Consider the following 11,051-nt stretch of genomic DNA (forward strand, 5'->3'; position numbering starts at 1 on the left):
ACAACTTAGGTTTAGAATAGGGAGTATAGGGATGGCCATCATATACTTCTATCATACTGTCCTTAGCCCTTATACACGTCCACAATTTCTTTTAATAAATAAATAAATATATTAATTAATTTAAGTTTATTTCTGATTTATGACTAGAACTACTTGACACACAGTGCTGAGCTCAAATTAATCTCCAGGTTCCCAGCTATCAGATGTTGTACACCACTTCTATGTGACATCTACTGTTGACCTGCTATCTCCCCCTAAACACCCCCTGTACCCCTCTAAAAAAAGAGAAAAATGGATCTATTGTGGGTCTCGAAGGGTTAAATTACTTATTTCCATTCAAACTATAAAACAAGCTATAATAAAGCACTAAAACATACGCTACATGACATGGCATAATATTTCTGCATTAGCACCTTATTGTGTAATACCATCAATGTGTGCATACGCAGTCTTACTTACAGCACATTCCTAATGGTACTGGAGCGAAGCGTTAGTTCAGGCAGAACATTGAAGTTGCGCTTGAATTAGCTGACTGACATCAGATGTTTCATTCATGAGCGGCGTGGTTATCAGCTGACTAGGAACATCCAATCATATTCATGTAGGTGCGCAGCAGTACATTCATGCCAACCTCTTCCTTATGTGCTATATTTCTGGTATTGTGGATTTTACTAGCACTAGTGAATTTTATATAGGGGGTTATTTCTTGGAGAAGAATCCTAATTTCTGCTAATTCAATTACTTGACGTACCGTCTCTGACTAAAATTTGGTCTCTGAGGATCACTGGCCAGGCTGAAACTTTATGAGGAGTGTGTGGTGAGGAGGATACATTTTATCCCAAATCAAAGCGTTCTTGTACAGGGAGGATAAAAACATCTGTCTTTGTTGAAGTAAATGAAATTATAGTTGCTGCCTCTACTGTCGATTTAACAGAGGTTATGTGTGCTCCCATTTTTGGTCTGTCTGTTCTTGTTAAGATATCCAAAAGAGTTTGGCTGAAAGCTTGTGATCTGGATTTCTTTCATTACCTAATTTTTTTTTTTAGTCAGAACTATTACGGTGCATGTGAGAAAGTTCAGCATCAAGTCGGCTGCTAAAAAAGGATTAACCTCACATGAACAATAAAGAAATATAATGGTTGGCGAACTGCAGCTAGTTCTGTATTACTTATTACCTAAATTTGTGCTCTTGTGTTCAGGTGTTATACCTATACCTATGTGCTCCAAGGTTATATTAGAGCTGATGTGCATCTCCTTAAAAATGTAACTACATGTTGGAGCTAAGGTGGCTACGGATGTATCACATGGGGGGCTGCAAGAACTGTTATTGGTCAGCTCAGGCTGCTGTTGTTTTCTCCAAGCGGCAACCTCCGGGGCTGAAATATGAAGCCAATAAGAAGTGCCAAAAACTGCAGTTCCTCGAATGGCCACTTGAAGCTGGTTCCAAAAGTGAGTCAATCCCAATAGACCCCCATGTTAAAATGCCCAACTTTACAGCTGGTTCACAGCCTGGTACAAAAAAATGATTTCCCCATTCATGATACCTGTGAGGGGTGTGGGGAGGTTAAAATTATATTAAGAATTAAAGTTATGCATAATTAAGGGTGTGGTCGCTTTGAGTTTCAGGTCGCTTCGCTACCACGGCATCGCTAACACAGTGTTATTTAGCGTTCGGTTCTACTAAAAGACACTCTAAGGAGTCGCATTTAATTTTTTTCCAGCAAGCAAATTTAGTTTTAAGCCTGTTTTTTGTTAGCCAAAATTACCATCCCAATTAATACAACAGTTAACATGAATTACGGATGCAGCAAGCTAACCAAGCTAGCGCTAGAGTTGGCTGGTAAATTAGCGTTTGTGATGCTGATGGTAGCTGTGCCGAGCTGGGCCTCACTCTTTCTCAGCTCCTTCCCCAGTGACTAAACTAAAACACTGCAGGCTGAAAGCTGTGGTGGTCTGCTGCTTGTGTGTGTGTGTGTGTGTGTGTGTGCGTGTGTGCGCGTGCAGAAAACGATAGAAACAAGGTGAAGTTGTGTAATGTTAGTGGGAGATGGGGCTAATGGGTGCCCCGGGGGGATGAGGGCGTGTCGGGGAAAGAGTAACCTGATGGAATTTATACCAACTCACACACACACACGCACGCACGCACGCACGCACGCACGCACGCACACACACACACACACACACACACACACACACACACACACACACACACACACACACACATATCAACATTCATATATAAAACTATATATAGTTTACTGGTCCCTCTGTAGGATTAAATCAGACCACCAAATAGCAGCTTAAATGTTAACTACTCAGACAAATAGACATGATTCCAATTTTGAAGGTCAACATATCATCACTGTCAAATTACTTTTCATATTTTGGTATAATTGCTTTAACAATGAGACAAGGGTGCATGGGTAGCTTCTGTCTGACAGATGTTTCTCAAAATTAAAACCACATTTCCCATAAATCCTGTTGCTTCCTGCAAGAATATGTTGAAAGAGATTTTTTTTTGTTTCAGCCACCACAAACAAAACCGTCTGCTCAGTTTCTACCACATTGACGACAGTAGGAAAACCTCAAAATGTGCACGGTAATGATTTACTGATGTTAAATAGCTGCATGTAACACCTTTAAGTGGAAACTCACGTGACACCTATAGAGCCTGTCCTTTGAGCCCATTAGAAGAAACACATCCACAACTGCCCAAACTCAACTTTTCAATCTCAAGAATTTATCTCTTACATAACATGTGATGCAAGTGCTGTATTGAGCCATAAATCAAGCGCACCCAGTCTCTGTGCATCTATAGAGAGCAGTAGATAACCTCTGACCTGACTGTGCTAATCTGATCTGTTCATCTGCTAATGAACACACACAAGGTGCAGAAGGAATGTACTGTGTATTATGCTACAGTCGTGGAGTCTTGAGTGGTGCAGGTGTGGTTTGACAAGGTATTTGTAGGTAAGAAGGAAAATGAAAGTGTATGTGTTACTGTGCTAGAGACAGAAAGAGAATGATAAAGATGAAGAAATGTTACAGTAATAATGTTAATTTTTTATTGATGTATGTCAAAATGTTTCGTTTGATCCAGTAAACCTCTGATATTGTGAGGGGGTTAGTCTATATAAATGTTAATGTGTTTTATTACACGGCTGTGTTCAATACTCGATTCTGATTGGTCAATCACGGCGTTCTGTAATTTCTGTATTACCGTTGCTATGTATAACAGACCGTTGTTATGGGCGCAGCTCTGATGTCGGACTCTGGCGGACCGTTTTTGTATCACAATATTGTTTTCTTCAGTAAGTAGCCATGTAATAAGCGGGATAATGTACAGCCAGCGGGTCATTTTTTGTGAAAGAATCCCCTTCAGGGCGTAAGAGACCGCTCCGTGTGCCGCATCGCCCTGTCGGGGATTCTTTCACAACAATGACCGGCTGTACATGATCCCTTACTTAGTTTCCTGTGATGGTCTAAATGCTGCTTTAAAGTTAGCTTATAATTTCACACAAAAAAAATCTTAAAGTTGCACTTATTTTGTCATTCCAATTTCATAAGATTAAAGGACTCACGAGAGACGGATTCAAATAAAACTGAATAAGCAGAGGTCAAGATATCCTGACTCTATGTCCCTCATATGTGTCAAGCTCCAGATACACTGGATCCTACATTTCCCATAATGCCATCGAGTTGGGCATTGGTAAATGCCCACATCTTACAAACTCCACGTCTCAGTTTGTACGGCAGGCTTCTTATTTAAATTTGTAGTCTGCGAGCCCAAGCTGAGATAACCCTGATGACATCACTATGACATCATCGGGGTTATTTTCTCAGACTTGACAAAGCTCCTCCAAAGCCAAATAAGACATTTTGCAACTGTTTTCACAGGATGAGTGGTACTAACCATGATGAGTAAACTGAACTTAAATGAAAGAAACCGGAGCTTTCAACCACATGTGTTACTATCTCCACCCATATATGACCACCTGTTATCACATGATTGAAGTTCCATACCTCAGACCGGCACATACGGGCACTTCGCAAAAAAGTCAAGGCCACGCCCCCTTTTGGGGGATAAAAAACCGAAGAAAATAATTATTGCCGGTCTGATGTATACTTAGGTCCTGTGATGATAAGTTGAAGTGAGATGTTGTTGAAAGTCCTGGAAAAGTTATTAAGTGGACCTTGAGTTAAGTTTATATTAAGTTGCTTTAATTAAAAAAAAAAAGTGTCAGCCTCTGGTTTAACAATTTTTTGAGGTGAGATAAGGGTGCGGGTGAGAGATGGAGAGGAGGAGAGGAATGAGTCAGAGAGGAGGAAGAGAGGAGGGTCGATTCTGTAATCCTTCCACACTCAGTGTATTCCCAATGAAGCTCAAGAACCCACACAATGACCCATTGAGACGGCTGCTTTGGCACTGTAAATGGCAACAGTGTGTGTGTGTGTGTGTGTGTGTGTGTGTGTATGATGGGGGAAAAGCAGAGGAGGAAGAGAAGACATTGTTGTGGAGGCTTAGGTCTTTGTCCTAATCCTAATCTTGACTAATTCCTATTGCCCAGAACCATTAGAGGATAGAAAAGAGCCACACAGCTGCCTCTTTACAGACCTCAAAAACCTTCCAGATGGGAAACACACACTGTTACACACACAGCTGGGTTTCCATTCAAGTATTTTTATGCGAATGCTGATGTACTGAATCAGAAATGTGGAACAGAGGCGGCAAATTATGACAACATTTCCCAAATATTGCAAAACATTCATCGTCAAGGTTTTAGTCAATAAAGGCAGAATGAGAGGAATAAACCTACACACCTATAGAGTGCTGCACGGATGATGTATTTTTGTAGGCCAACCAGGAAGTTAGCATCGCCCTGGGTTCCCTCGACAAAAAGCCAATGGGATTTTCCATTGGGTTTTGGATTATTGCAGAAAATAAACTCTGAAACAAAAGTTTAGGATGCTTACACGTTTTGTTCAGCAAGATAATCTCCACTAATGAACACCACTTTTATCATTTTTGAAGTGTGAATGTAATCGCCAGAAGTAAAAAGCTAACGTTAGGCTATAAACGAACGACACCAGTATACACAACGAGGCTGTAAAGGCAGACGAGTTGGCGAGATCAAAAACGAAAATAAGCATTCACATTTCATACAGATACGTGCCGCAGGTGTGCTTTCCATATCAACGAGATCATGCTGACGTGCTGCAGGTGTGTTTTGGAGGTCTGTGTGTCTGTGTGTGCAAAAGTGTGTGTGTCCTCTTGTTGCAGCTGGACACGTCACAGTGAAGGTGCACAGTAACAGCTGGAGAGCAGGCTGGAAGACAGACACACCTATACACACATCTCTCTGGCACAGACAGCTTCAGCTTGGATTCGAGCCATTAACTGTTGGTGTATCATGTCAATCAGGCCTGTTAGAACAGTCAACTGTGTATGTTATGTACGGTGCCTTCCTCCTGTCTATCTCTGACAGACAGGTGAGGATGTGGCAGGAAGAGCGAGATGCAATTATGATTCAAACAGCAGTATGTCGAAATCTGACTAAGTGGACCAAAAAAAAAAAAATCCCATGAAGCTAATTACCACGATGTGAGCAGAGAAGCAGAAAACACACAGTGAACCTTTGTGAGCTCGTTCATAATTTCACAGTGTTTCCTCATGTTTGATCTGATCTGTGTGTTTCTGCAGCGGTGTGTTTGGCTGACAGCGGGGGATCTCCCACAGCAGAGACACACGGAAACAAAGGTGCCCTTGTGTTGTTTCGCTCTGACCACATGATTTCACAGAAGATAAAATTCCTCTGTTGTATCCACCACATAGTTTGGCAATTACAGATACAGGACGAGCAGTTAATTGCATAACGTGTGCATGTGCATGCTTGTGGTTTTTAACTATTTTTGTGAGTCTCATCTGTATCTGTTTGACTATGTGGGCATGAACCGCACCTTGCAAGACTTTTGATGCTGAATAGATGCTGCATCGTAACACTGAACGCCTGGATATAGTATATGGAGTTGTCTGTTGTTGCAATCCGTTCTATTTTTGGAAAATCAGGACCTCAGTATCTTCAAAACTGTTCCAAAACACACACTCGGTATAGACGGGTTTCTGTGCAACGTCATCACAGAGATGCGCGCAACTAGGGGGCAGAAAGCACGGCATGTCTAGCAGCGCCAAGCTCCAAAGCAGAAATGACAAGGAGTTGTTGTGCAGTAAACTGCACCAACCACAGAAACGATGGATTGAAAACGGCCGGTGGGTGGTGCTTGGTATTTCCTCAACTGATCTCAACATGGTGGCCGGATCACAAACTTTCTCATTTTACAGCAAAACAGTACACTAAAAGATGTTTCTGAAAACATTTGAGGTGAGAAATAGGCATTACAGTAACAGAATATTAATTCATATTTGATCAGCGCTGCCTAGTTTGACCGTTTGATCGGAGTTTGCGAGTGATTGACAGCTGCTAAGAGACGACAGGGCTCCAGCTTGGCTCTGATTGGTTGTTTTCCTCCGGTCTGTGAAATCTTGCAGATGCCATTAGGAGCACCGGAGGACACCAGAGGCACATGATTTTTTTTTCAGATTACCTGTCTCATGCACTACTGTCAGGATATAGCGACCGTTTTATAGACATTACTTTTTTTAAAATAACATTTGCTCCAATCTTGCCTACTGTTGCTTTAAATACTCCTGTTTTGAACACACTGAACACACAGATGGACAACGGAAAATTGGATTGTGCTGCAAGAGTACTTTATGAGGTTTCTGGAAAACAGTGCAAGCATGTTTAAACTTTGTTGCTACTAACATTCTTACCATTGCAAGATCACAATTCCTGAAGGGTTTGTGTTACAACACAGAACACATACTCATGTATATTCAATCACCTCAAGGACGGGAAGACAAAAAAGAAGAAAATCTATATTGTCATTAGCTCGCATATACTTTTTCTAAATATTTAGACAGACAGGACAGAATTTCCTTTTTGCTCTGAAAACCCCATGCATTTCTGATCAGGAGAATGCCATGAACACTGCACACTCCTCATCAACTGTCTGAGTGATGCAGCAACCGAAGGGTGGAGAGAAGCCAGGAGATTCACTTTTTAGTTTCATCAGAAGCAAGACAAGCCAAGGGAGGAAACCAATTCAACTATGCAACACTTACTGTAAAGCACTCCAAGAAGAGTTACAAGTCCAACTCCACAGGACATCCAACTTCCATGAGCAGCATCCCAAGGTGACAGTAAACATTTATTCCTGATAATAAATCAGAAACCGCTGAGCACTAAAACACAGACACGGGCCGTCTGGTCACCATCGATGCAGTGATTAACTATGATGATGAACTATGATGTAACCCAGACACAGACACAACATAAAACCGATTTTGACACACCCTTGGTATCAATTCAAATGTCAGCTTTCCAGGAACTGAGAAGACAGGCTCAGTTTTTCTTATTTATTCAGTAAAGTTTAGAAGGAGTTTCACAAGTTGGATTTTCTTAAACCAGAACCATGTAATTGTTGTGGTGAAGCTAAAACTAGAATTCCCCATACTTGACCGAAAAGGTTTGCGCAGGACAACAACAATAATGACTAACCATAGCCTACATTTCACAATGCCGATTTCAAATACCGGACTCAGGTCTGAAAACCACACGACCACACTAACCTCACCTCCCAGGAGCCTTCTCGACTCATGTTACTGTGCTTCATAAATCCTTAAGCATCCTGGTGGAGGGCTATTGTGCAACCGCAGTGACACAGCCAGTGCCTCGTATGACACATCCACACAGCCACAACGCAACATGGCTTCAGTCAAACATACAGTCTGCCTCTTTACCACAGTGGCCCTTTCCCAACCTAAAAACCTACATCACAATTACTGGACTACCTCTCCTGCTATTGTATATTACATTTCCATCCATGTTACAAAGTATCTGCTACTGGAGTGTGAAAAGCTGGCTCAGTACAAATATGTCAAGAGCATCTGTGTGCAGCAGCCCAGGAGGACACAAACTACAAATTGTCATGGATGAGCGTCCTTAAGACTTGAGATTTAGGCAGTTCTTAAAGCAATGATTTTCAACCAAGTTGCCAGGGGATACATGAAAAGATGTAGCTGAACTCATTTGAATAAGAGAAATTATTATTATATACTCAAATTGAGTCAGACTATTAGGCCTACACCTGAACATTACGTGTTGAGTGTGTGAAAACTAGTGAGCAATGAGAAGAGAAGTCTAAACAGCTAAAAGTAATGGATACATAGTTCAAATAGTAAAATGTAGAGACAGTTGAAATGATGATCTAAAAATAACGGATAAATGGTTGAAATATTAGCTAATGACGGGATCAGATTACACAATATTTTTGTCTTTGACGATGGTCACCATGTCAGATCTAATGATCACAGCGCCATAAACTCTTGCAGTGTCTTGGTCGGATGACCACGATCAATCATGGCACGTCGTACTCTATGATCATGCGCGAGTTCAGATGTCATCGGGGAGGCGGTTGAAGCAACTGTCAATCATGGCGACAGAAGCGTTGTGTGTGATGCTGACGGTCTAGTGTTGCGAAAAGAAAGAAAAAATGGTTGTGGATGCGCTCCTGGGCGGCACAGAGAGGACGGTATGGGCTGTCGATATTTCAGTCAGTTTCGTTGTCCCACCTGACAGCAGCAAACTCGGCATCCCTCCTCCTTTTCGCCATGTTTGTTTTTTTACCAGGTGACCTGACTGCGACTGCGCGCGGAGAGAGCACCTGATTGGTCAACGCAAAGGAACACGTCGTTGGAGATATCACACTAGGCGTGTCAAGACGAAAAATTCTGACAGGCTAGACTTTTCCTCAGGGTGTCGTGGGGCGTCCCAGACGTGGCGTTGGTTGTCGTGTACTGTGACACACTACACGAGATAAGAGGATTGATTTTTGCACACGACACTCATTTATCGATCCCGATCCCCTACGACGGCCGTGTCGGGCTATAATCAGGCTGATATCGTGTAGTCTGAACCAGGCATAAAAGTAACGGATAAATAGTTGAAGTACGTAGGCTAGTTAGCTATAAGTAACGGATAAATGGCTGAAACTGCTAAATGGATAAACAGTTGAAATAGGTAGGCAGAAGTCAGATAACTGGTTGAAACATCCAGCTTCAACCAAGTATCTGTTACTTTCAGCTAACTTTTTCATTTATTAATTACTTTTAGCTGTTTCAATTCATATCAGGGTATCAGGTAAAAAAGGTTGGGAAACACTGTTGTAAAGGACTTTGGATGAAAGCATCCACCACATCTCCTCTACAAACATGCAGTACTCACGTTAGTCTTGCTGGACACGGCGAATGTGGCTCGGCTGGAGAAGCGGGCAGTGGAGGGGCTGCCGCTTGACACTGGACCCGTCACCATGGAGGAAACTCTGGAGCCAACAGGAGGACTGCTGGAGCTGGGGGAGGATGAGAAGGTGGCAGGTGGGGACGCAGGACTGGACTGACTGCTGAGGCCGCTGTAGGTCTGGGCTTGGCTCCCCAGGCTGCAGGGCTGGATGTGGAGGAGAGCCTGGCTCTGAGTGTGAGCCTGACCCTTCCCGTAGATCACCTCTTTTATCTCCTGATGGTTCTCCTGAATGTCACTGAGGTGATTCTTGTGATTGTGACTGTGGTTGTGGCTGTTGTTAAGCAAGGTGCTCCTGTCACACGTCATCCCGCTGAGGAGCTCCACCTGTAGGGTGAGAGCCTCCAGCTGACTCCTGAGCTGCCGGTTCTCCTGCTGGAGCTGAGCCACAGCTCGTCCCAGAGGCCCGCTCAGGTTGGCTGTCTCCTCCAGACGACGCTCCATGCCCAGCTTAAAAACGCTGACATCCGAGTGGATCTCCCTGATGGCATCCCGGAGAGTGTTCTCATAACGGGCTAAAGCTGCACACACTGTCTCCCCCTCTGGAGAGGAAGACCGGGGGTGACACAAGTCTCCCATCTCAGCCAGGGTTGTTGGGGCTTCCATCCGAAGAGCTATAGCCACTGGTGACCCAGTCTGTGAGCTAACGTCTGAGAGTGAGATAGACCACTGGAGAATAGCTTCAGTCAGGGTTGGGGGGGGGGGGGCAAAGGTCTGGTTTGATTTATCCCCACTCCTTCAGCTGTGTCCTGGGACGTCCCGGGCTGCTTCTGCTTCAATAAGCTCTGCTTTTCAGGTACAGATGACTCACTCTCTCTAAAAGCACAAAAGAGACGAGACTTGACCTTTAGCTTGTGAACAGCTGTCAAACTCTTCCCACCAACTGAGGTAAATATGATGTCCTGTGCAAAAAATGCAGCTACCTTACAAAATATGCAAGATAGTAATAATCAAATTGTGTTAAATGATTTCATTCAGAATCTACAAAATGGAAAAACATCACAAACTTGCTCTGACTGCATTGAACTGAACAAGAGAATCTCTTTTCAAAGAGTCAGAATGACAGAAAAAAGCACACATCTATGGTTCATAACTGCCATAAAACACAGCAGCGAGGTAATCTTCACTCACAGCTGCAACAAACCTACCTCAGCTTCGCTCTCCGGTTCAGCTCACTTGTAGTTTCCTCAGTGCTGAACAGCTGTATGAGTGAGTGTGTGAGCTCTGCTCTGCTCTGTGCTGCCGGCTCTCTGGTTTGTTTTAGCTCTCAGGTTGATCACTCCTCTCTTCTGGCCTGGAGGAGGGAGGAGAAAGGGAGGGATAAAGGAGGAGGGCAGTGGTGGTGGTGGAGTAAAGAAACAACATGGAAAGAGTAGTAAATGTGAGGGGAGGGGAAGGAGGCGGGCCGGGTCGCTTTTATATCCTTGCACTGTGTAAACTATTGGAAGGAGGACTCCTTCTCTCTCATACTTTCTCACTGCACCTCTTCCTCCTCCTCTCCTTTCTATCATAGGTATGTAAGTCTTCCCCTGCTCAGTACCTTCTTCTTCTTTTTCTCTCTCTTCCATTCTTTTCCCTACTTTTATTTGGAAAGAAATTAGGACTGTCAATCGATTAATCGCATGATTGTCCATA

At 43.2% G+C, this 11,051-nt stretch overlaps 1 protein-coding gene across 2 annotated transcripts in view; it reads right to left on the reverse strand.

Annotated features, from left to right (window-relative positions):
• The window catches only part of smtnl (smoothelin, like), a 34,457-nt gene extending 23,746 nt beyond the window's left edge, over positions 1-10,711 (reverse strand). The window contains exons 1-2 of one of the 2 annotated variants that reach the window (XM_037776423.1): positions 10,565-10,711; positions 9,345-10,232 (exon numbers count right to left, since the gene is read on the reverse strand). In XM_037776423.1, coding sequence (XP_037632351.1) covers positions 9,345-10,022 — 678 coding nt within the window. In that variant the 5' untranslated portion in view covers positions 10,023-10,232; positions 10,565-10,711. Of the gene's footprint in view, positions 1-9,344; positions 10,319-10,564 lie in introns of both variants that reach the window. The other variant, XM_037776424.1, reaches the window with a different exon arrangement.
• Positions 10,712-11,051: the final 340 nt, after the last annotated feature.

The sequence above is a fragment of the Sebastes umbrosus genome, chromosome 7, assembly GCF_015220745.1.
Source record: "Sebastes umbrosus isolate fSebUmb1 chromosome 7, fSebUmb1.pri, whole genome shotgun sequence".
Lineage (NCBI taxonomy): Eukaryota > Metazoa > Chordata > Actinopteri > Perciformes > Sebastidae > Sebastes > Sebastes umbrosus.